The 26,656-nt window shown below is 42.9% G+C and overlaps 2 protein-coding genes across 6 annotated transcripts in view; one reads left to right on the forward strand and one right to left on the reverse strand.

The window, feature by feature from the left end:
• Positions 1–14,563, reverse strand: part of XNDC1N (XRCC1 N-terminal domain containing 1, N-terminal like) — a 38,525-nt gene extending 23,962 nt beyond the window's left edge. Inside the window, exons 1-9 of one of the 3 annotated variants that reach the window (XM_040489195.1) lie at positions 14,356–14,563; positions 14,071–14,215; positions 13,235–13,408; positions 11,096–11,237; positions 10,022–10,177; positions 7,791–7,969; positions 3,338–3,420; positions 2,919–3,091; positions 457–529 (exon numbers count right to left, since the gene is read on the reverse strand). In XM_040489195.1, coding sequence (XP_040345129.1) covers positions 457–529; positions 2,919–3,091; positions 3,338–3,420; positions 7,791–7,969; positions 10,022–10,177; positions 11,096–11,237; positions 13,235–13,279 — 851 coding nt within the window. In that variant the 5' untranslated portion in view covers positions 13,280–13,408; positions 14,071–14,215; positions 14,356–14,563. The other 2 variants (XM_040489197.1, XM_040489196.1) reach the window with 2 other exon arrangements.
• A 190-nt stretch (positions 14,564–14,753) lies between these two features.
• The window catches only part of RNF121 (ring finger protein 121), a 91,390-nt gene continuing 79,487 nt past the window's right edge, over positions 14,754–26,656 (forward strand). For 2 of the 3 annotated variants that reach the window (XM_040489201.1, XM_040489200.1), the window contains exon 1: positions 14,754–14,855. In XM_040489201.1, coding sequence (XP_040345135.1) covers positions 14,793–14,855 — 63 coding nt within the window. In that variant the 5' untranslated portion in view covers positions 14,754–14,792. The remainder of the gene's footprint in view (positions 14,856–26,656) is intronic. The other variant, XM_040489199.1, reaches the window with a different exon arrangement.

Below are 26,656 nucleotides of genomic sequence, written 5' to 3' on the forward strand. Positions count from 1 at the left end.
GTTTACCTTCTTTGGAGGAAAGTTTATTCAGATCTTTTGTCCATTAAAAAATTAGGTTATTTTTTATTGTTGAGTGTAAGCTTTCTCTATTATTCTAGAAACAAGTCCCTTATTGGATATATGATATGCAAATATCTTCTCACATATTCTGTCACTTGTCTTTTTATTTTCTTGGTAGTGTTCTTTAAAGCAGAAAAAGATTTCAATTTTAATGAAGTCCACGAGATACAGAGTACCCATCTTCAGATTCTGATTTACTACAGAGCTACCTCCTTGCTTAGTTGACAACACGTGGACAAGGACATCTTTTCTCTACTACCCTCTGGGTCTAGACCATGAGATCAAGACACAATGGTACTCGGTGATCTAACTAAGACACAAGTGGGGGAAGGACAGGTGTAGGTGGACAATAAGGTTTGGGGAGGTGATTTGGCTCTTTCAGGTTGATCTACTCACCTGTGAGCTTGCACTTTCCGTCTTTTCGTCCTGCCCACATTATTCTCTGAGTTTTGCTCTTCTGGTCTCAGCTCTGTGTTAGAAATACTCATTAAATCTAGCTCATTAACAAAAAGCCCTTCACATATGATGTTCCTTCTTTTTTCTTTTTTTGTTGCTTTTAAATGTTTATTTTTGAGAGAGAGAGAGAAAGAGAGAGAAAAAGAGAGAGACAGAGGGGGAGGGGCAGAGAGAGAGGGAGATACAGAATCTGAAGCAGGCTCCAGGCTCTGAGCTGTCAGCACAGAGCCAGACACGGGGCTCAAACTCACAGATGCTCAACTGAATGAGCCACCCAGGTGCCCCTTTTTCCTTTTTTAACATTTATTTATTTTTGAGAAAGAGCACACATGCATACAGGAGGGATAGAGAGAGAGGGAGAGAGAGAGAATCCCAAGGAGGCCTCGCACTGTCAGCAAGAAGTCAGACTCAGGGCTGGAACCCATGAACCGTGAGATCATGACCTGAGCTGACCAAGAATTGGATGCTTAATGCAGTGAGCCACCCAGGCGCCCCATGATGTTCTTTGTTTTAAGAATAGTCTTTCTATCCATTTTTCCTGGTTAATTCTTTCTCACTCTTCAAGTCTCACATGAAATATTAATTCCTGTGAGGCACTTTCCCTGAATTCTCTAATCTAAATCCGATCATCCTATTATGCTTTGCCTTTGAAGTACTCATCACAGTTTGCAGTTGTAGACTTACTTATATTACATGGAGATGCCTCTCCATTAGGGTAGGAGAACTGCTATTTTCTGTGCTGTGGAATCCCTGACACCTAGCATGGAGCCTTGAACAGAGATGTTCAGATATCTGTCAAATGAGTGGCAACAAAATCCAGCAACAACCATTTGTCTAGCTATTCAGAACTTATGAAACACTTTATATAGGAGTTAGGAGTTATATATAGGAGTTATATAGAAAGTTTGTAGGTACTTTCATAGCTCCAGTGTCCAGCTGACTGGGTGCCCCCAAAAGGTTAACTCCTTCCCATTTTCTGTCTCTTAAAATAATAAACTACATCCTTCCTTATGTGGTAGACAGCTTCTGAAAGGACTCCTATTGATTCCTGCCTCCTGGTAGTCATGCCTCCCCTTGAATTTAGGCAGAACCTAGTAATTTGCTTCTAATGAATAAAATATGGCAAAAGTGATGGGATGCCACTCCTGGGATCAGGTTATAAAAGACCGACTTGTTTCTTTTTTCTTTTTTTAGTTTATTTATTTTTAGTAATCTCTATACCCAACATAGGGCTTGAACTCTCGACCCCAAGATCAAGAGTCACATGCTCTTCTGAGCCAGCCAGGTACCCTGGACTGACTTCTTTCTTACTAGCATGCTCTCTCTTGCCCTCTAGCTTGTTCACTCTGATGAAGCACGCTTCCACATTGTGAGATGCTCCTGGGAGAGGCTCTCATGGCAAAGGAATTGAGGGAAGCCTTAGTCCCACCACGACCCACGAGGAACTAAATCCTACTAACAACCATGTGACTGAGTTCGGGAGCAGATCATTTCCAGTGGAGCCTTGAAAGGACTATAGCTTTGTGTCAGATCTGGAGCTGGAAGATGCTGTTAAGTCATGCCCGGATTCTTAACCATGAGTAACTGAAAATGATAAATACTATCATAAGCTACCAAGTTTTGGGGTAATTCATCGTGCAACAGTAGACAAACAATGTACCCTATTTCTGCCATGAGATAATATCCTTACTATTTCAGTAATTTTGGTCAGTTCTTTGAAATGACAAATCACCTGTTTCCTTTTTAAAAATTTTCCCAGTGAAGCAATGAGTGAAACCAAAGGTTTTCAGTGAGAACTCTACTTGTTTTCTCTTTTGCTATCTAGAACAGTAAAAAGAACAAGAACTCTGGGGTTCAAATCCTGGTTTTGCCACTTATTAGCTGTGTGATTCACAAATACCTCAGATTCTTTTGTAAAATGAGTATAACAGTATTTACTTCACAATTTGTTATGAACATTAAATAGTTAAGTTAGTAGAAGTGTGTTAGCAATGTCTAGAGCTAAGTAGGAGCTCCAAAATGCTGAATCTTTTCTTCCTCTGTGATAAAACCATGCTATTCCCCTACTTTATTTCCCCAACAAGCTCCATACACCATCACCCTGACTTAACTGTCTTTCTGAAGTGATCATAAAACATTAATACTGCAAAAGGCCGAAATACTATTTGGTTTAATTCCTTCATTGTGAATATGGGGGAATTGAGGCCTGAAGAAATAAGGATTCCTGATTTCAATTACTATATAGTATTTGATTTCTCCTCTGGTAACAAGACACTGACAATGGTCTTTTCTCCCACAGGAAGTCCCATTTGTAAGCCACCCTTCTATAGCAGCAGTGGATTCAGGGAGGAAGGATGGTGCCAGGGAGAGCAAGGAGCCAAAGGTAGGTCATGGGGACTCACCTGTGCTGGCTGGATGACTGGGACCTGGTTCTGCCTGGATGTTTTTTGTGCTTGCCATACTCACGGGGGGCACCCTGCGGGCAGCTGAAAGTACCATGCAGGCTGAACGTCCCAAAGCCCCTGGCTGCAGCTGCTTTAGGATATTCCTAAGCTGTGAAATTTCCTTGGTGCTCCTGCAGGGAAACAGAGAGCACTCGGTTTCACTCAGAAACGGTTTCACTCATTCCTCTTACCTAACTCAGTGACCTCTAACCAAGAAAGCCAGTTTGATATACAGATAGGGTTAGGTCCCGAGGTTGTGATTAAGTGGGGGGAAACCAGGCAGGGCTTGTGTGCCTGTGAGTGACTTGGTAGCCTTTCTCTTTTTGGGAGAAAGAACTGAGAAGTGGACAAGGACCTCCGTTCTGGTAGCTACATACGTTTGGGGATCTGGGAAGAACGTCCTCCGAATGGAAGGATTAGCCAGCCAGGGGCTTGGACCAGACTCCTGAGCATCAGAACCCTGAGAAGAAAATGGAGCAATATGAACTACAGACATTCACCACCAGGGGACGCTGCCACCTGTACCAGGGCTATTCCCAAACCTGAGGACTTCAGCTTAATGACTAAGCATGTTTTCTATAACTTTACACAGTACCTTTGCTTGTGTGCACACTCTCTTCCAGCTCTAAGATACGAGATTCAGTAATGTTGTATAGTTAGTTCCTCAATGCTAAGGGTTTTGTCATGATCCTGAAAGTCCCCAGAATCAAATATATGCTGTTGGGAAAAACGGGGTCATGGGACTAATAATCATGTGCGAACTTTTGAAAGCATATATGCTGTAGTTTAAATCTGTACATATATAAAATTCACTCATGTAGGTACAAAACTCCAATCACTTATCTCTTTATACACCTACATGAAAGAAACAAAGCATACCCATATATTTCTCCATAGTTAAGAATAGTTCTATTCTGAACTCTTTGGGGACATTTTTATCATTTTTATCTTCTAAATAATAATATTATTTAATTTCCAGTATGATTTATTTTGTGAAAATTTTGTTCACCTACAACTAAAAACCTACCAATTTAAGCCACCATTTCTAGCCATTTATAGAAAGAGATGTGTATGTGTGTATGTATGTATGGATACCTCAAGTCTCTTTTCTACCATTAGCCTCTCCATGTAACTATCACAGGCATTTTATAAACCTCTCTACTTCTAACTCCAAAAATTTCTACATGCGATAATCATGCAAGAGATCATTTCTACCTAGATTTTATTTATGTGGTATGTGCTACGGTTTCTATTTTGTCTATTCAATTTATCTGTCAATTCACCTGCACCTATTTCCTTTTTTATTTTTCCAAATTTCCTTTTTCCCTTGAATTTAAAAAAATGAAAAAACTTTGTCTTTAATTTACAGTTGATTCTTCTATTGGAGATTCTTTTATTTTTAAAATATGTATTTATTTTTGATAGAGACAGCATGAACAGGGGATGGGCAGAGAGAGGGGGAGACACAGAATCTGAAGCACGCTCCAGGATCTGAGCTGTCATCACAGAGCCTGACGCGGGGCTTGAACTCACAAACCATGAGATCATGACCTGAGCAGAAGTCAATTGTTTAACCAACTGAGCAACCCAGGCGCCCCTATCAGAGATTCTTTTATTTAAAAAAAAAAATTTTTTTTTTAACATTTATTTATTTTTGAGACAGAGAGACACAGCATGAGCAGGGGAGGGTCAGAGAGAGAGGGAGACACAGAATCCGAAACAGGCTCCAGGCTCTAAGCTGTCAGCCCAGAGCCCGATGCAGGGCTCGAACTCACAGACTGCGAGATCATGACCTGAGCCGAAGTCGGACGCCCAACCGACTGAGCTACCCAGGTGCCCCTCAGAGATTCTTTTAAAGGTAAACATCTTTCTTGTAAAGCATGATTTTGGCCTCATTCTGCAAACATGAGAAGTAGTATTTTTACTCACATTCACAGCTTGTTTACGTATGTATGTAATCACATTTACCGTTTAATATTTTTTAAAAATTTTTTATTTAATGTTTATTTATTTTGACAGAGAGAGAGAGAGAGAGAGAGACAGAGACAGAGCATGAGTAGGGGAGAGGCAAAGAGAGAGGAAGACAGAATCTGAAGCAGAATGCAGGTTCTGAGCTGTCAGCACAGAGCCCGATGTGGGGCTTGGACTCAAGAGCTGCAAGATTATGACCTGAGCCGAAGTCGGATGCTCAACCGACTGAGCCACCCAGGTGCCCCTACCGTTTAATATTTTTTAATTGCCATTACAATCTCATCTTGGATGCAGCATTAATTTAGAAATATTTTAATTTTCCTGGGTTTCTATTTTTTCTTTACCTTGTCTCATATACTTTAGAACAAATACCACTACAAAGGGTAACTAGATGGGTGTGGAGAATTTATGGTTGATTTAACTCTAAGTGAGATTAATCATTAGGAATTGAGCTTCCAAGCACAGGTTACATGGAGTCAGGTGGCCTGGATTCAAATCCACTCTAAGACTTATTTAGCAGTGTGACCTGGAACATCTCACTAAAGTTCTTTGTGCTTCGGTTTCCTAACTGGAAAACCAGTGCCATAAAAGACCCTATGTCACGGGGTTAAAAGCCCGTATGTTTTGCTTTCACTATAATATACCATTAGAACAATACACCTTAAATTTTAGACATTTTTAAAAAAAAAAAAATTTTTTTTTTCAACGTTTATTTATTTTTGGGACAGAGAGAGACAGAGCATGAACGGGGGAGGGGCAGATAGAGAGGGAGACACAGAATCGGAAACAGGCTCCAGGCTCTGAGCCATCAGCCCAGAGCCTGACGCGGGGCTCGAACTCCCAGACCGCGAGATCGTGACCTGGCTGAAGTCGGACGCTTAACCGACTGTGCCACCCAGGCGCCCCTAGACATTTTAAATTATAAAATTGAGTGCCATCAATCTGTTTCCATGCATCAACCCTCTCTTGTAGACACATTTTAGAATTTTTTTCCCTGTGGTTTCACTGAGGTATGTGCAATACGTTTCACTCTGCTGTTGATGTTCAAGGTCCTTCTAACATTATGGCTCTGGAGTTGCTGACTCCCTCCTTGGTCTTAAAGGTGCAGAGTAATTTAGATGGCCAAAAGAAGCCCTTATTTAGCCTATAATTAGGGAGACCATATGTCCTGGTTTGCCTGGGACAATACTGTTGTCTCCATGTAATTAATAGCACTCTTTTTCCTCTCCAAATGTCTCAGTTTGGATGGTAAACTTTATGGTGGTGATCCTATCTACAACTTGCCCCTGAAAGGTAAGTTATTCTAAAAGCCTACTTTGTTCTAGGCACTGTTCCAGCTGCCAGGACTCAGTATGGAACAAGACAAACAGGTCCCTAACCTCACAAAGCTTCCATTTTATTGAGGCCAGGCCCACAGGGCTGTAGCTCCATTCGTGTCAGCCCCCTGGCACCACAATACTGGAACCTGGCAGAGAACATGGAGTGGCTTCCACTGGTCCTGCTGCATTTTTTAGCCCTTCCCATGAAGGAGGAGTAAATCTCAGACCAGGCTTTACTTGGTCTCCGTTCTCTGGGTCTCTCCCGAGGCTGTACTACAGAAGCATCTCCTCTTCCTCCTCCATTTTGTCTTCTGATGCTCGGTCTGTTTTTCTCAGTAACCTCAACAAGAGTGACACTTGTAATGTTCACTCCTGGAACTGAACTTCTTTTGGTTATGTCAGATGTTTGGAACTTCATTTTTTTTACAGTTATTTATTTATTTTGAGAGAAAGAGAGAGAGAGAGAGAGGGAGACAGAGAATCCCAAGCAGGCTCTCAGCCAACAGCACAGAGCCCAACGTGGGGCTCAATCCCACAAACCATGAGATCACGACCTGAGCCGAAACCAGGAGTTAGACACCTAAACGACTGAGCCACTAGGTGCCCCAGATGTTTGGAGTTTCTAGAGGTGTATTACGTGCATAGGAAGCACTGTGGTATAATGACAGATGACCTGATTTCTAGTCCGTCTTCTGCTCTGGTTCACCGTGTGAATCTGAATATGCAAGTGTCCCTAGCTGACACATAAAATGAGGTGGCTGGGGCTTGATAATCTCTAAGTATTTTTGACCTCTAGAATTGTACAACTCTTACTTTGTGTGATTCCATCTTTGTATTTGTTTGTGAGTGAATTATGGTAGAGGGTACTGGAAAGATAAATGAAGACACAGTGACAAGAAAGCAGGAGGACTCAGAATAGGCTGAGGAATAAAAAATAACTAGAAAACTGGCTGAGAAGAGGGGAGGCAAACTGACCAGATACCTATCCATCTTCTCTTAGCAGCATGTGTGTGTTGTACAGGGAGAGAAAGCAGGAAAACAAATGAAATTGCAGAACACATATCTAACATTATAACTGGCTTTCCTGGCAGGTGGGTCAGGCAACAACAATGACAGAGAGATAGTAAGTGAGCCCTGGGACTTTCAGGTGCTAGAAGGAAAAGTCTGATGAAAGCTGTAGCCCATGGGAACCTAAACGTAAAGTGGATTAAGTCTGAATCCAAAAAGAAATTTCATTCTTGCTAAAGAACCAATGGCCCTACAGCTTTGTGTACACTGCACTGAAGGTTCACTGCCTTGAATCTCCCAAGGGCAAAAGGGATGGAGAGGCATTCACTCTTAGCTGTAAGGAAAGGAAGCAAGCCCATTTCTGTTTTTACTTGAATGTGTGTGTGTGTGTGTGTGTGTGTGTGTGTGTGTGTGTGTGTGGTGGGGGGGAAGGTGGGTTTCTGTGTTTATCCCTCAATCAAGCCCCAGTCTTCTAACCTGAAACTGAGAAAAGTAGGAAAATATGAAGTCCTTGTTCCACCATTGTACATACCTGGCTTAGCCTAGTGCTCCCAGGAGCAGAGAGATCCCCCACAGGGTCATCTGAGGAGTCCAGGGAGGAACACACCCGGAGGAAGGCCAGACCAAAAGACTGCTGACGTGTGAAGGGTTGGGAGCAGGTCAGGCGAAGTCGATCCCAGGGCTCACCTGAGGCCGCAGCCAGGAAATCTTCTGAAGGCAAAAAGAAAGAAAATGAGAGGCAGAGGAAATGTGTGAATGGGAGGGACAAAGAAAGAGAAGGTCAATACTGAAGAGACGAAAGACAGGGACTATACAGATTAAACTCCAACAAAAGGAATGGAGGCCATCAGTAACTGTCCCCTTAGGCTTTGGTGCTCAGGGTTTGGCAGTGCTAAGCAGGCCAGTTAAGGTGCACTCAGACCTGGTGCCTTGCCTTCCCACCATCGCTCCTCTGTCATGGTTCCACACTGTTCCCAGCACATCCTCATTCTATACCTCTCTAGGAACCTTGCCAATGTGTCAATTTACTTATGAAAGTTTTTTTTTAAACTTTATTTTATTTTTTAACGTTTATTTATTTTTGAAGGAGAGAGAGAGAGACAGAGCATGACCCGGGGAGGGGCAGAGAGAAAGACACAGAATCTGAAGCAGGCTCTAGGCTCTGAGCTGTCAGCACAGAGCCTGATGTGAGGCTTGAACCCACAAGCTATGAGATCATGACCTGAGTCAAAGTTGGACGCTTAACTGACTGAGCCATCCAGGCGCCCCAGTTTATTTATTTATTTTGACAGAGAGAGAGAGCGCACAAGTGAGGGAGGGACTGAGAAAGAGGGAGAGAGACAGAATCCCAAGCAGGCTCCACACTGTCAGTGCAGAATCCAATGCAGAACCTGAACTCACAAACTGTAAGATCATGACCTGAGCTGAGACTGAGTCAGACACTTAACTGACTGAGCCACCCAAGTGCCCCCAATGTCTCATTTTAAACAGGAGGTACCTGTAGTGTTGGGGTCTGAGGTGACCACTCGCCCAGTGGATCAGATGAGCTACATCTGCTCTTCCTGGACCATGAGACCTCCACCTCCCTCACAACACTCCATGGCCTCCATAGTCACTGTGTGACATGGCAATACTGCAAACCCTTCTCACCTTTACTTCCCAGCACTCTGTGGTAGCACCTCATCCCCTGTACCTCGTATGCCCCTCCCATATCATGGTTCCTTCACAACATTACAAACACCTCAGCTCCAACACAGACAAATCCTTATTTGACTGTAAGTCCCCAAAGTCCAGGAATCAGATCTTATGTCTGTTCTGCAGTGCCTAGTGAACACAGAAATTTGCATGGATTGGAACTCAGGAAGCACTATATACTATCTAACTATATCCATCCTGTAGCCTTCCATCACTTATATAAACATTTATTCTACACTAACACTTACACAGTTGTCCCTCCTCATCTGGGGGGATATGTTCAAAGCCCCCAGTGGATGCCCGAAACCACAGATAGCACCGAACCTCGTATATACTATGTTTTTTCCTATACGTGCACACCTATGATAAAGCTTAATTTATGAGTTAGGCACAGGAAGAGATTAATAACAATAATAAAACAGAGCAATTATAACAACAGCTATAATAAAAGTTACGTGAATGTGGTCTCTCTCTCTCGCTCTCTCTCAAAATATCTTACTGTACTCTGCTCACCTTTCTTCTTGGGGTGACGTGAGATGATAAAATGCCTACGTGATGAGATGAAGTGAGGTGAATGACATAGGCGTTGTGACACAGGGAGGCTACTACTATTGACCTTCTAATAATATGTTAGAAGGAATATCATCTGCCTTTGGGCTGTGGTGGACTGTAGGTAACTGAAACCATGGAAAGTGAAACCGTGGATAAAGGGCGACTACTGTACTCACACCAATGTACATTTATACAAATAAAAACACTACTCACAAATACGGGCTCTACATCAGGCTCCACCGAATCATGTGTAAATATAAATCATAGTGCATAAATGTTCTCGGTTCCCATATACTGTCATCACAGAGAACTCACACAAACATACCAGTAGTTGTTCACTCACCACCTACCCCTTCCCCCACAGATACGACCAAGCCCCTTCACAGGCCCCTCCCACCATTCCACCTAACAGCTCCATGGCCCTCTCTAGTGGGTTGTCTAGCTTAGCATGACTGCATCTCTTTCTTATAGTCTCTCTCGCTGTCCATTTCCCATTTCTGTTTTTGCCTTCCTTACCATCTTTAAACATGCGGACCCCTGAGCGGTTTTTCCCCTGCTTTGAATCAGCCAGGGACATAAGCATGGTTGCAGGGAGCAAGGTGACAAAAGGTCTGTCCAGGGACCAAGAAGAACGGCCCACATCAATTTGCAGGAAAGCACAGCCACAGTTACCTGAGGACAAAAGGTTGAGAGAAGGATTTAAGGGTAATGGGAAGACAGATGCTCTCCTGATTGCACACAAGGTATCGGGTGGGAAAAGGACATTCTTCCATTCTAGAGCTGGCTGGAAGCCCAGAAGGGTCAAGGAACACAGTGAACTGGCAACTGAAGTGGATAAGACCTCAGTCCACAAAATGACAGTATGAAGGTTCACAGTGGTCCTCCCAGCTAGAAACCTTCCCTGACTCAATAGACTTGCTGCTTCCCTGTCCTCTGGCTCTGGCAGGCAGTGCTAATCTCTGTCTCTATTAGACCCCTGCTAGGGAGCCCTACAGAGCTGAGGCCAATGGTCTTTGTTAGTTCTCTACTCCAGAGAATGCTAAGGCCAACCTTCTCAACCCGCAAATTCCTATGGAGACTTCCCAGATTAGTCTGCAGAGCCCATCCCCAGCATCCTCTTGACAATGATATTTATAGGTGCTTACAGGTTCTATTTGTTGGCATTTGTAATTATGTCAGCATCCTAAGGCTTCACCCAGACTATTCAGATCAAAGCAGGCCACGTACGTTAAATAATTCAGGGAATACCATTCCCACTACTTTTTTTTTTCAAATTTTATTTTTAAGTAATCTCTCCACCCAATGTGGGGCTCGAACCTACAACCTGAAGATCAAGAGTCACATGCTCTACCCACTAAAACCAGCCAGGTGCCCCTCCCATTGCATTCTATGTGAACGGAAACCTCAGAGTTTGCCAACACCATACACCTGAGAAGGGCACCTGGGCCACATCTCACCTTCAGACCAGGAAGGGCTTATTCCATGAAAAGTGCTCAGCTAGACCAAGTTGAGACATTATGGAGCACTTGGAGGGGAATGTGACTCCTGCATCTCCCGCACAGATTCCTAGACCTCAGAGAACTCACTCACCTACATCAATGTAGCCAATGGGTACTGCCCTCTCCAGCTGGAGTTCCACTTTCAGCTGCCCACTCTTGTCCTGAGGGCAGCTGAGCCAAGGTCCCTTCTGACAGTCTGGATTCAGCAAGTTCTCCACAGGATACTTGGGATCCTAAGTCAGAGAGAGAAGGAGTAATCAGGAACCTCACTGAACTGAAAGGTAAAAAGGATGCCCATGAATGAGGGATTCCTACATTCCGAAACCTTTCCAGGCATTTTACCATGATAGAAGAACCACTAGATGGGAGTCCATAAAAGTACAGCTATCATGTGCCAGGGATTTACAGACCATTTACCTCTCCTTCATTTACCAAACCACTTCATTTAATCCTCCTAACACTTTACTATTTAGTTTAGTTGCTATTATTGCTTCTTACTTAACAGATCAATACATTGAAGCTTAGGTTCAGAAACTTACCCAAGGCCACAAAGCCAAATAACCAACCAAAATCAGAACATCTAGCTTTCTGAATACAGGCTTTTAACTGCCACACTATGCTATTTCACTTCATTTACAAGGTACTTTCATAGACATTTTTTTATCTTCAAAGTAGCCCTATGAGAAAAGAAAGGCAAGGATTTTTATTCTGAGTTTACAACTAATGGGTAGGAATAAAGTGATTTGTTCCAAGGCAACAATAGCAATACCGAGAGAGAAAAATTTTTAAAAACTATTTTTGAGAGAGAGAGAGAGAGAAAGAGCACAAGCAGGGGAAGGGCAAAGGAGGAGACAGAGGATCTGGAGTGGGCTCTGTGTTGACAGCAGCAAGCCCAGTGTGGGACTCGAACTCATCAACTGTGAGATCATGACATGAGCCAAAGTCAGATGCACAACCGACTAAGCCACCCAGGCACCCACCGAGAGAGAAATTCTTGGTTCTAACCCACAGTTAGATATTTTTTGGTGGCAAGGCCCTGAGCAAACTACTTTCTCTCTGGATCTAAATTCTTTCATCCATAAGTAAAGGGGAGGGAGTCTATACTCATGGTTTTCAATCTTGTTTTTTGTTTTAGCAATAAAATCCTTCCTTTTAGCTGAAATCTTACACTAAAATGTGTGTGTGTGTGTGTGTGTGTGTGTATTTTCAGCAAAAAAAAACCAGAGCTCTGGTTAAAACACAGGTTGGGGGGTCTAGAGACATACATGCACCACCTCACTTCAATTAGAAGTGGGTGCCCATAGAACAGTTTGAAAACCTCAGTGTTAGATGATAAGTAACATTCTCTAGCATTTTATAAGGCTCAATCTTTGAAGAAAACCATTTAGGCTGACTATGTAGGTAAGAAGGATACGGGCAATTTTTATTTTCTTTCACTTAGGAGTTGATATATTAGTTCCAAAAGGCTCTCTAAGAGTCTTTCTGAAATGAGTGGGGATGTTTTTGACTGTCATCATGACCAGGGAGCATTACTGTCATTAGGGTCTGAAGGCCATGGATGCTAAATACCTCATCAGGTAAATGATACTGCTATAAATGCAGATTTATCCCACCCAAAATGCCAATGGTATCCTTTGAGAAAGACTAGGGCAACAGAAGGTGAAGAAGAGTGGGGAGAAAAGGTATGGATAGAAATGACAGCAAAGGAAAAGGTGGGAAGTTCTTAAGAATCACCACATGGTATAAATCCTGGGCTTAGGCCTCAGCATCTAGATCTAATCTGGATAATTGGAATTTCTCAAAAGTGAACTTTTAGGGAGGAGGTTGAGATCACTTTTGATGGTGGGGGTGATGTCCTCACAGGTCAGGAATGACCTTGAATGTCCCGGTGTGCTCTCAATGACAGAGTAACTAAACTGCCCTTCTAGGAACCCTGGTACAGACTTTGGGCCTATGGGTTTGCCAGTTCCCTTCAAACTAAGGGTGGAATCCTGAAGTTGTTTCCTCTCTACCTTCAATTCCCAGGAACACTTCTTTTATGCACCCTGCGTTGCTCTGGGAACAACCTGAGGGCAAGAGCTGTGTGTCCTCCTTTGACTTTGGATTCCCAAAGAAGGGACGATGTCTCTTCTATTAAACTGGGAGTTTCCTGAAAGTGCAGCCAAGTCTCCTACTTTTGTCACTTCTTTCAGTTGCCAAGAAAAAAATCACAACTGCTAATTTAACATACCTGAGAGGAAAATGATACGATATGGCTAATCTTTACAGGAGCCATTGTGGGCCCAGCAGCTATCCCAAGTACAAGGCAAAAATACTTTCTCCTAAGATCTCTTCTGTCACCACTTTGGCACTGCCTTTTTTGGTCCTGTCAGCTTCCAGAAGAGAAAGAATCCTCATGCTACTCCTGAAGGAGAGAACAAAAGAAAAACAAACTAGCCATGGCTGGTTCTCTGGAAATCTTTGCAGGAAGTCAGACTGTTTCTGATGCCCTTGATGGGCTTGTGGGGCAGTGGGCAGGGAACGGATCTGGACCAGGTGGTGAGATTCCAACAAACACGTGAAACAACTAGAATGCAACCACAGGGCAACGGAGCAGCAAGTACAAAATAGGTTAGTACGGGAACGTTGGATGCTCCCCAGGGCATGAGTGGTGCCTTAAATCATTCACCTTTATACCCCTAGAGCCCACCACATAGTAAAGACGCAACAAATGTTCAACTAAATATACAAGTCTCTTGATTTGTTCTCCCCTCTCAAATCAATCTTCTTAAATTTGTTTCTTGTTGTTACTCCTCTATTAGGAATCATCAATGGCTTCCTGATGTACGCAAAACCCTTTTTACATGGTGGGTACTTAGTAAATATTAATTCAGCTTGGCCCCTCAAAGCACCTACTAGGTGCGAGACTCCTCAGCTCTCCGCTTCGGGAGACTAAGCCGTGCAGGCACTTCCCCCTCTCGGAACGCGCTGTTCTGTACATTCCTTGACCGCTACCCATTCTCTGCAACTGCCCCCCCCCCCCCCCCCATCAACAACCCTCAAAGCCCCTCACCCGGAACAACGGACCTGGAAGAGCCATCGCAGCCTCAGATCGCTGACCACAAAATCCTTTCTCCCGCCAATTTGGCCCTCTGACCTCCGACTTCTGATTCGTAGCACTACTCTCCGCCTCCGGAATTCCGGGAATTTGTCCTGGGGCCGCAAGAAGCCGCTGTTTTTGGAAAATGATTCCCACCGAGGCAAGAAGACATGTGATATAGCCAGTAAAATGCATTCGTGTGCATCTATGTATGTTTTATATCTATTTTAAAGGTATATTTTTAGTTATATTTTATGCAAATTTCCACTCACTATAAATCTGTCCACAGCGCGGAACCTAAACTTCCGGGTCAGAGTCAATGTATTCTGGGAAATGTAGTCCTTAGCCTCCAGGCTTCTCTCGTTGGAGCTTAGAGTGAGGGAGCGTCGCAAAAGTTGACGATGTAGAGACCCTTCTTTTTGGCGCTCCCAAGGGGAGAATTGGTGAAATATTTTCACTGAAAAAATCCAAGCCAAATTTCTCATTTTCCAAGAATCCTCCCCCAGGAAGCTTAGAAGCGCATGGAAACCGTCCTTCCTTGACCTTTAAGTGAGCAGCAGGTAGATAGTCTCTTAGTACCGCTCAAGACTCGGCCTGACTTATTGCCCCGCCCCCTGCCGGAGCCTGCGCCGCCGATTGGCTAGGAGCACTTGAGCGGCGGAAGCAGCTGGCTCGCGCGGGGACCGGAGGGAGGGGGAGAGCTGTGAAGATGGCGGCAGTGGTAGAGGTGGAGGTTGGAGGAGGTGCTGCCGGGGAACGGGAGCTAGATGAGGTAAGAAATGTTGAGAGTCAAGGAGAGAAGAGGCTCAGCCTAAACCTGAAGGGAGGGGGAGGAGAGGTTATCGGGAGTGAGGTCCTAGGGGAGGCGGGACCCTGAGAAGGAAGGAGCCAACTGGGGGGCGGGTGCGCGGAGAGGGAAATCAGAGGTAACCTGCACTCCGGCACTGAAAGGCGGTCATGGGGATAGAAGACTTGCAGTAACCTCAAGGGTGGAGATTGAGGACAGGGAGAGAAGCCAAAGAAGTGAGGGCGTTAGATTTGAGATTATTAACTGGGGGTCGTAGGGGTAGGACTGAAGGGCTGAGGGGTAGCTTGAGTTGGAGGGGCGTGGACTTCTGCGTGGGAAGGCCGGACTTTCGCTGTAGGAGAAGACCGGTTTGGTTTGGGGTGGGGGTTGGGGACGCACACCAGGGAAGAGTGCTAATCTAGTATTACAGTGTTGAGAGTTATTTTTATGTAAGAACTGTTTTATTTATCATTACACTCTAGGACTTGGTACATAATGTGTCATAAAGTTTTGTGCACCTAATGGAAGAATGAATGATTGTATACCGGAATTCATCGTTTCACTCATTTAACAAACATATATGTTTGTGCTGAGTCCTGGGTTAAGTGCTAGAGACATAGGGGCCCTTCCATAGAAGAGCCCACAGCCTAGTGGTGGGAGACACAGAAGGAAAACTAGTCGTAGCATCAGAGGTATAGTGGTGGCACTGAGAAGAGGGGGCCAGTTCAATTTGAGCTAGGGAAGGCTTCCCAGAGGAGCTGAATCTAATGGGGTAAATGATTCTCTATTTCTGGCTCTTTCTAGACCTCTGAGCTCTTTGAGGGTGAGCTCCTTGAGGGTGTATGTCCCCTTTACCTGTCTAATGGATATTTAACAACTGATGTATTGAATTACCGGTGGTCCTTGAATCACTAGGAGGAAAGAGACATTGAGTTTAAAGGGAATGAAGGGATAGCGCTGAGAAGTAAATAGAAGGTAAGAAAGGAAAGGGAGATTATTGTGAGGCCAAAGGTACATTCATAGCAAGGGTTGCTTATAGCCTTGCATAGGACAGCATATGGACAACTCAGAGGGATAGGAGGAAGGGGGTTGATTGTCAGGGGTCCACCCACCACCAGTGGGATCTCTGAGGGATCAGAATCTAAGAGGCTCTGGCTGTGTATTGGAGGTGGGTGACTGGGGACAATTGGGGGTGAGGCTCAGAGAAAGGGAGTAGAAGTGTACTTGAGAAGCTAAGACTGTTGCTTGGTGGTAGGATGACTTGGTGGATTTGGTTTACTTGATTGGGGTTATTAATGTGGCAGGAAGAGACTGAGAAACTGACAGGTGGTTAGAGCAGGGGGAGATTTTTAAGGAAACATTTTAGACCTATACCTCTCAACCACTAGAGGTGTTTGGATACCACTTGGTTGGTGATATGGGGTGGTTGTGGAAATGACCTCCAAGGCCCCATCCAGTTTTAAGTTTCTGTGATTACGGTTGACTGTGGTTCAGTGAGATATAGTTGAAAGTGCCCTGGAAAAAATACAGTATTGAAGTTATTACGTATGGTTTGTTAGTCATGAGCCCTCCTTTGAGGGAGCCTGATTTCAATTACATATATCAGGGTTCATTGAGATAAAGAGCAAAAAAGAATTGGCAGAGGGGAAAAGAACTTAAAGTTTTGATGTAAGACAGTTTTTATTTTTGCTTCTTCGCTTTTCTTCCCTTATTGTTTTAAGAACTTGAGAGCTTCTAGTTGTATAATATGCTTATACTACAGACTTATTAGAGTGTCGTGCCTAGAGGTCAACTTTATATGTAACCACTAGCACCCATCCCAGAAACTTCTGTTACTTGTTTTATTTACGTAGAAAGATATAATCTGTGGTCTGGAAATTCTGTATGGACTGGTTCTATCTTTTGTGTGTTTGAGAAAATAACTCTGAGAAGCTGGAACAGCTAGTAATCCCTTCAAGCTCCCTTCTCCCAGACAAACAAACACACAAACAAAAACCAGGGGTCTGGTCTGGTAGACTTAGTTTATGTGAGTTTCTACTAAAGTCTACCCAGCTGTCTCTTAGCAGCCTTAGTTAGTGAAAAAGAAGGTGAAATCCATCCTTGTAATTTGCAATTATGGAGGTCTGTGTGTTAAGCACTGGCAATGTAAGACGGGATCTTTACCAACTTAGAGTGTAGGGAAGAGGCATGCAAATAGCTCTACTCCATTAGGTAATTGTTATTATCGGAAGTGTGTAAAAAATTCAGTGGGGCAAGTGGTTGAGTCTGCTAGGAGGAGTCAGTGAAATCCTTATAATAGAGATGAGCTTGAGCTGAAAAAATAAAGGTTGGGTTTACAAAGAAGTAGTGATTTGCATGTGGCATCAGAGTTGCCTTCCTGTAGCTCTTTCTGCTTGGTAAGCTACTGTAGGGCCCAAATTATAAAAGGGTAGTGGATAGCCTAACTAAGACACAATTGGTGCTCTTTGCCACTTTTTTGGAAAGCTTGCGTATGCTGTGGTTTTGTTCTTCAGGATATTGTACCTGTGTTTTCCAATATCAGATGCCATTAGCATGATAAGTGGTCTGGAATAGCAACCATCATTCCTTTCCTCTTCTTTTGTCTTTTCATTATTTGTTGAAGTAATTTAGGCTTTGCTAAGTGCTTCTCTAGTTTTGGAGAGGTGTAGAGAAAATAGGGTTTAGGAAATGAGCTACCGATAGAAAAACTTACTATTTATTGAGTCCTTACCGTAAACCAGCTCCTGTTTAAAACCCTTTACTTGCATTATCTCATTCATTACTAATAGCAGCCCTGTTAGATTAGCTGCACTTTGTACCTGAGGAGACTGAGGCTAGAGAGGTTGAGTAACTTTTCTAGGATTCCAGTTTGTGAGGGAGGGGACGGTGGCAGGGGCTGTGTGCAGATTCCAACCCAGGTCTGCCTACGCTATCCTGAACTCAGCCCATGCTGTACTGAGCACCTTGGTTCCATTTCTCCATTATTTGTGCTATAGGGATAGGTAATTTAAAACTGTATGGTTTTAATGATCTCATGTGAAAATTGATATGGTACATTTGATAAGTGACTGTGATTCAAAAGAGCATTTTGAGTCTCACGTTTGCGATGGTAATTTTATTAGTATTCCCTATTTATTGTCGAGGAAGTTGAGGTTCAGAGTATTTGAGAATGCCGAGGATATTGCAACTACTAAGTGGTATCACTAAGATTTAAACCCATTTTTTTTTTTTTTCCAGATTCCAAAGCATTTGTTTTCCCTCAGTTTAAAGACCTAAACTGCAGGCTCATCTTACCAAAGTAAACTACCCCTTTCTATATATACAAAAGTTTAATCTCCAAATTATGAAGCAGTATTTCATTCTTGAGAGGTGTTAAGTAGGGGTTAACCAGAGGAATATTGGTTTTTCCATATAGGTCCTTTAATTTACTGATAACCTGATTCTGCTAAACCCCTGGTTGGGAGGAGTGATTAGCTTAGTGGTAGTTAGGAAGATGAGAGATGGGTCTAGCCAGCTCAGGGTAGGTATTAAACAGGCTGTGATAACTGGTTAAACTCAGTTCTTGCTCTCAACTTGCCAAACTACATGGTGCTTGAGGATATTAGTAGTATAAAGTATGGGTACCAGATAGTTGGCCCAGAAGCAGACCTACTCCTGGAGCCAGTGAGTTCCTCCTGGAAGGTGTAGCTGGTCAACCATAGAGAGGAATTGGAGGCATCATTTTGACACAGAGACCCAGCTTGAGACCTAAAGTAGAAAAGCGCATCAACATCCAGTCAGGGCCAGACTGCCTGCCTGGCCAGTGCCTGTGAATTCTGGATGCATCTACTCCCAGTGCTTGTTCATCTGCCAGAATGATGTGACATACAGATCAGTGGGTAGTTTCCAGCTCAAGTTCAAAGCAAGTATCCCAGTCTACAACTAACTTGAGGTATTATTGCCTCAAGTATGTAATTTACCTCATCTGGACCCTGTTTTATTCTTTTTTTCTTTTAATGTTTATTTTTGAGAGAGAGAGAGAGAACAGGGGAGGGGCAGAGAGAGGGAGGCACAGAATCCAAAGTAGGCTCCAAGCTCTGAGCTGTCAGCATAGACAGACATAGAATTCAATGCAGGGCTTGAACTCATGAACTGTGAAATCATGACCTGAGCCGAAGCTGGACACTTAACCAACTGAGCCATCGCCCTGTTTTATTCTTATTAAAAGAGGAAATTGGACTAGATTGGTGGTTTTTAAATCTTTATTTAGCCACAAAAGCCTTTATTTAAACAAAATCTCACTTTGAAACTTTGGGGTACTTAAGGGGACTCAGAACCCCTGATGTGTCTCAAGACATACTTTGAGACACACACAGTTCTCTCTTACTGCCCATTGATTGGATGACCCTACTCTTTTCTTCTTTCAGCCCCTCACATACTTCCTCCTAGCCCAGGTCTACCAAAGATCATTTTGTCTGTCTTCCCCACTAGACTCTTAGCTACATTAGAGAGCAGAATTCAAGTCTGTCTTGCTCGTTGTTATAGTCCCTTCCTTCAGCATGCTGCTTAGCATACAGCAGGTACCTGCTAAGTGTTTGATAATTATTATTTTTGAGTAATAGTAATAATAGCTACAAGTTAGTGAATGTTTGTGATATGCCAGCTCCTCTGCTTAGTAGTACATGCTTTTTAATGGAATGTTTACAACATCCCTATAAAAATTGGACTGTTGGACTAAATCGTGTTTAAAACTTTTTGGTTCTAACATATGGTGCATCATGTTTCTGGTTACTGCCAGGTCTTTGTTGATGCTGTCCTGTCTGTATGTTTCAAATCCCACCTGTATTTTAAGGTTCTAGCCCAAGGCTGTCTTGACTTCTGGAACTATTCTGATCTACACTGATGTCTTCTTTGCCTGCCTTTGATAGTTTTCTCTGTGTTCATTTATCAATTCATCAAATTTCTGAAGCACCTTCTATGTGCCAGGCACTGTGCTATTCTTGGTAATACCAAGGTGGAGAAGGTGTGATAATTGCCTTCAGGGAGTTCACAGACTAACATGAGAAGAGAAACACTGATAAATAAGTACAAAAACATGTCACAGGTGCTGTGCTAGGGAGTAGGTGGGATGGGTATATCAAAGAAGAAGTGGCAATTCATGTCTTATCTCCTCTGCTAGACTGGTAAAGCTCTAACAGGCAGGGTATAGAAGTCCCTTGCTTCTTCAAAGGAGTAATCACTGCCTTCCCCCCACCCCTTTCCTGTGGGTCTCTCCTGATAGACATTTGATAAATGTCTCTTGTTTCCAGGAGTTTCTTCTCTAGAGACTATTGGTCAAAGCCAAGATTTTACTGGGGGATTGAGGTATGTGTGATTGAAGTTTAATCTTGGATATTTAACTATTTATCTTTGGTTTTTTATTTTTTTTTTTATTTTTTTTTTTCAACGTTTATTTATTTTTGGGACAGAGAGAGACAGAGCATGAACGGGGGAGGGGCAGAGAGAGAGGGAGACACAGAATCGGAAACAGGCTCCAGGCTCTGAGCCATCAGCCCAGAGCCCGACGCGGTGCTCGAACTCCCGGACCGCGAGATCGTGACCTGGCTGAAGTCGGACGCCTAACCGACTGCGCCACCCAGGCGCCCCCTTTTTTTTGGTTTTTTAAATGTTTATTTTTTAGAGAGCGAGAGACAGAGTGTGAGTGGGGGAGGGGCAGAGAGAGAGCGAGACACAGAATCTGAAGCAGGCTCCAGACTCTGAGCTGTCAGCTCAGAGCCCAACACGGGGCTCGAACCCATGAAGTGTGAGATCATGACCTGGGCCAAAGTCAGATGCTTAACCGACTAAACTACCCAGATGCCTCTATGGATTATTTTTAAGGTATGTAAACTGAGTAATAGCATAGTGTAGTGGGAAAAAAACAGAGTAGTAAAAAGTACTCCTGGGTTCTAGACTAGGAATAGCAGATTTGTTTTATCTCAGAGAGAGTCAAATGATAATAGATGCTTAAAAGGCTGTGTTGAGATTCTGAGGCCTGGGCTCAGGAGGAGAATGCTGAGGCAGAGTGCTGAAGGTGAAATAAGATAGAGTACTTACTCTGTGCCAAGTGTTTCGTATGCATTTTCTAATTTAATACCAAAATCTTACAAGGTAGGTACTATTATGGTTATCCCCATTCTATAGATGTGGAAACTGAGATGTAGAGAATTTATGTAATTTGCCCAATGTTATATAGCTAAGTAAGTGACAGAGCTGGAGTTCGAATCCAAGATGACTCCAGCACCTGTGCTTTTAACTATTTTGGGCAGTGTGAGTACTGTATACTTCTAATACTGTCCTACAGTGGACATTTCTACTATGTAAGTATATGACTTCATTTATAGAGGTAATTTGACTGGAATCATGCTGTTGGTCTCCCATGAGATTAGGCTCTCCTTGAAAGCCTTGTGTCCCTGGTGTCTGGCAAAGAGTATGATTCAATAAATGAATGAAAATGTGAATTCATGAAAGATTTCAATCTCTCTGTACCTCACTTCTTCATCTGTGAATTGATAGGTTTGGACTAGATGATATTCTAAAGGTCTCTTGCAGCTTTGAAAGTCCTGGATCCCAGTATTTTACTCTGCCTGTATTTCATACAGTTCCTGTCAGGTACTTAGGTACTGTTTTCTATCAGGTAAATACTAGTGAATGAGTGAGTGAATGTATAATAATTGTTAATAACCCGTGCTAATAACATTAAGTTGAGAGAAGAAAAAAATGGTGATAGAGAAGTTATAGACAAAAAGGCCTACATATAACCTTGACTTTTTATACAGTCAGAGTTTCATACTTTGGCAGATAGCCTGTCTGCAGAGAATCTTTCCCATTTGGTTTCTCATCATACCTTTATACCTCCCATCCCCAGCTCACTCTTGTTTTTTGCAAGTCACTTTTTTATTAAGCTTATGTCTTGTTTTTGTTTGTTTGTTTGTTTGTTTAAGATTTTAAGTAATCTCTACGTCCAATGTGGAGGTCACACTCACAACCCCAAGATCAAGAGTTGCATGCTCCACCAACTGAGCCAGCCAGGTGCCTCCAATTAAGCTTATGTCTTAATAACTCTTCTACTTCCAGAAGGAATTTAAGGTGTTATCTGGTCAATAAAGGGGGATAGGAGAGAGAGAGGAGGAAAACTCCTCTATGTTCTAACTCCTTGAATGCCGGGACTGTCTTTCTCATCTCTATACATTTTTCAGTGCTTTGCCTGGTACTTGGCATGTAGCAGACATCAGTATATTGTGGGTTCGGCTCAGGATGAAAGGAATGTTAATCTAATAGCAAAGCTTAGCTGACACACTTAACTATCTGTTCTGGAAATAACACAATATCACCTGACAGCATTTGCTTATAAACTGCTTTTGAAGCATTTCCATTTTTAATTAATGCCATATTGCGCCTTACCAGTGAGTCATAGGCACACAATCTGAGGATTTGCTCTCTGCCCCATGGTACCTTATATGGATTTCTGTCAGTACTTACCATGTTGTATTGCCCCCCTGATTAGGTGGTGAACTCTGGGAGGGGACAACCGTATCATTTTTTATCTCTGTGTTCCTAGCACCTAATCTCTCACAATGGCTAGCATAGAAATTCAAATGTTTATTGAACTTGAATCTTTTTTTTTTTTTTAATGTTTATCTTTATTTTTGAGACAGAGACAGAGCACAAGCAGGGGAGAGGCAGAGAGGGAGGGAGACACAGAATCAGAAGCAGGCTCCAGGCTCTGAGCTGTCAGCACAGAGCCTGACGTGGGGCTCGAACTCGTCAACTGTGAGATCATGACCTGAGCTGAAGTCGGATGCTCAACCGACTGAGCCACCCAGGCGCCCCTTGAACTTGAATCTTAAAGGGATGTTGAACATCCCCAGTAAGTGATCACTCCCAGTCTGTGTTTAAACCCCTCTAATGGTAGGGAGCTATCTTTTGGGTCATCCTATTACCTCTTTGAATACCTCTGTTGCAGTATTCTTCAAATTGGGCTAGAATTTTTATTTCTGTAGTTTCAGCTTAAAAAAAATTTTTTTTTAATGTTTATTTATTTTTGAGAGAGGAAGAGAGACAAAGCATGAGTGGGGAAGGGGCAGAGAGAGGGAGACACAGAATTTGAAGCAGGCTCCAGGCTCTGTGCTGACAGCAGAGAGCCCCATGTGGGGCATGAACTCATGAACTGTGAGATCGTGACCTGAGCCAAAGTTGGACGCTTAACTGACTGAGCCACCCAGGTGCCTCTGTAGCTTCATCTTTTTAGTCCTTGTTCCTTTTTCCAGATCCTGCTTTTGCAGGATGCAGATGCTTTCTTTGCATCTTTGACCATGGAAGCACATGCAAGCACTGGCACTGCCAGAGGATGCCTCTGAGGAGTGTAGGCTCAATTCACCGGGGACTATTTGTCCTGAAAGCCAACCCACTGTAATCCATCTGATGTCATTCCTTATCTCCACTTTATTTCTTTGTGTTTTTCCTTCTTGAAGTCCTTTGTTATCTCTTTGCTCCTCAGAGAAAAATCTGGTAGGTAAATGTAAACTCATTAGTTCTCTCTAAAGTGCAGCTTTCCCAAGGGGATGCTGAGTTGTGGCCATGGGGCTTTTGGCCCTGGGCAACTAGGGAGAAACTGTGGGGAAAGAAGAAGCAGGGAACTGGAGGCAGAGCATAAGCATAAGCCATAAACCAAGGTTTGTGGTCCCTCTGTTCTCCTTCCCCTTTCCCAGTAGGGTGTTCTCAATAACTTAATGTGTCTGTTACTTTTTTTTTTTTTTTAATATTTATTTATTTTGAAAGAGAGAAAGAGAATGGGGGAGGGACAGAAAGAGGGAGAGAGGGAATCCCAAGCAGGCTTTGCCCTGTCAGTGCAGAGCCTGACTCAGGGGTCAAATCCCATGAAGCATGAGATCACGACCTGAACTGAGATCAAGAGTTGGACACTCAACTGACTGAGCCACCGAAGCACCCCAATGTGCCTGTTACTTAAGAGGACTCTAGTGACATTTTACTCTCCATTGCCCATTGCTTAACCTCTTCTTGAGTCTGTCAGCACCCTCCAGAAACAGTTTTTTCTCCCTCTATTCTTATGGTAACAATAGCTAATTTTTTAGTGCATACTGTGTACCTGGCACTGTAGTAAGCATTTTACATGACATTAGCTCTATTCTATTTTAATACTATTATTATGTTCAATTTCTACATGAGAAAAACCAAGACACAGCTAAGTAATTTTAATTTATTCAAGATTGCATAGGTTGTAAGTGGAGGTGGGATTTGAACTTGGTGATAGGATTCCATGATCTCTGTTGCTGGTGTACTCTATAACATGGACTCACTGTTTTCAAAATTCACCACATTTTTATTGAACATTTAATTATACCAGATACTTTTTTGGTCTTGGGAACTCCTAAATGGATAATGAGACTATCTCTGCTCCAAAAGAGGTCACAGTCTAGTAGGGAGAGGAAGTGATAATGACATAAAGTATTATGAGTAGAGTTATGCACAAGGTACCACAGGTACATGGATGGAGTGCATAATTGTATTTGGGAGTGTTAGGGAAGACTTCAGAGAGGATAGGACATTGGATTGATTTTTTTTTTTTTTTATGAGTTTATTTGTTTTGAGAGAGAGAGTGAGAGCCAGAACCAGGGATGGGACAAACAGGGAGAGAGAGTCCCAAGCAGGCTCTGAACCCCCATCACAGAGCCCAACAAGGGGCTCAAACTCTTGAACCTTGAGATCATGACCAGAGCCAAAATCAAGAGCTGGACCCTCAACCGATGAGCCATCCACATGCCCCATCATTGGGCTGATTCTTGAGGGGTAAAAGTTTACCATGTGAAGGAATGGAAGCATGAAATCTCTAATCCTTAAGCATATTATTCTTCACTAATAAAATATTTGTTGATGATTGCTTTTTGTGCAAGGGGCTATGTTAGGCGCTTGGGTTGAGAGAGAAGATGCTAATTCATGTTTCAAGGAGCTTATAGTTCTGTTAGAAAATGGGACATGTAGTCCAGTTGGAAATGCAGTGGCTATAATTATAAAATAAAAGGTCCAGTGGGGCACCTGGGTGGCTCAGTCAGTTAAGCGTCTGACTTTGGCTTCAGTCATGATCTCATGGTTTGTGGGTTTAAGCCCTGCGTTGGGCTCTGCGCTGACAGCTCAGAGCCTGGAGCCTGCTTCGGATTCTGTGTCTCCCTCACTTGTGCTCTCTCTCTCTCTCAAAAATAAATATATATACTTAAAAAAAAAAAAAAAGGTCCTAATTACCTTATCAGTAGAAAAAACAAAATACTATGGGGGAAGTAAATCCCTTCTCATTGATAGGGTTAAGGAAGTCTTCTTTGAGAAGGAGCCTTCTGACCTGGACCTTAATGGATGTTCTAAATTTCACTAGAGAGCATCAGGAATAAAGGCCCCAAGTAAATGTGAAAAAGAAGGATGTATTTGTGGAGATCATCAAGTAGCTGAGGACTAAGTGCTAAATCTAGAAATATAAGTTGGGGCCCATACAAGGTTGATTTTGAATGCCAGGCTGAGGAGTTAAGGTATGTTTTAACTCAGTCATCAGTTATTGAGTGCTTATATATGCCAAATACTATGCAAGGAGGACACAAAGATGAACGCCTGGCTCCCATTCTCAGGGGATTAATAGTCATATAGGGGAAGACAGACATGGAAACAAATAATTGTGGTATAGTGTAAGTTGTGTGTTATATACCGTGGTGACACAAAGGAAGCAGTGATTAACTCTGCTTAGGGGGATCATTAAAGACTTAACAGAGAAGAAGCTTGCGTTTGTTCTTAAGGATTAAACTTGAGTTCAATAGATAGTCTATGAGGTAGGGAAGAGTGGTCCAGCAAAGTGAAAAGATCTGCAAAGGTTTGGAGGCAGATCCTGGGAACTTTAAGAATTTCTGTAAAACTGAGTACAGGCTAAATGTAAGGGGATAACAATGAGCAGTAAGGTTGGAGAGACCTTTTTAACAATATGCTAAGAAGCTTGGGTTTAAAACATGTTCAGATCTATGTCTCAGAGTGATCAAGTCTGATGGAAGTGTAGAAGCTATTTTGGAGGGATCCAGTTGGGGAAAGAAGAAATTAGTTGGGAGTACTTTGGTAGCTAAGAGATAATGAGGATCTGAGCAGAAGCAAAGGCAGTGAAGGTGGAGAAAAGTGAGCAGCTATAAAAATATCAAGTAACAGTGCTTCCACTTATTTTTGTGTGCTTTTCATTCCTCCCCCTAATTCATTCACTCACACATTCATGAAGCATTTATTAAATATGTAATCTGGATTGTTAATTCAATCTTTCCTTCCTCAGTACTTGTACCTTCAATATGTCATGCATTTTCCTAGGTCCCAGTAACTCAGCAATGAACAAGACAACGAGGGTCCTTGCTCTTGTGAAGTTTACTTTCTAATGGGGCCTGCAGGTAACAAGTAGCAAACAGGATAACTCCAAATGGTGACAAGTGCTCTGAGGAGTGTAGGGTAATGTGATAGAGAACAACTAGGAAAGGTTATGAACAGCCTATGAGGGGATATTTGAACCAACACTTGAGTGAAGAAGATCTGGCAATTGGAAGATTGGAGGCAATTGGAGGCAGACATGTGTCAAGTGGAGGGAGAAGTATAAATTAGTGGGAATGAGTTAGGCATGTCTTGGGACCAAAGAGAAAGCCAGTGTGTGCGAATCATAGTGAGCAAGGAAAAAATAATACCAGTCAGGTCAGGGAGTTTGGCACAGTCAGATCTGTAAGGCCTCATCGATGCTG

This window comes from Herpailurus yagouaroundi, unplaced genomic scaffold (assembly GCF_014898765.1).
Source record: "Herpailurus yagouaroundi ecotype Mexico unplaced genomic scaffold, PumYag 180, whole genome shotgun sequence".
In the NCBI taxonomy this organism is placed as follows: Eukaryota; Metazoa; Chordata; class Mammalia; order Carnivora; family Felidae; genus Herpailurus; species Herpailurus yagouaroundi.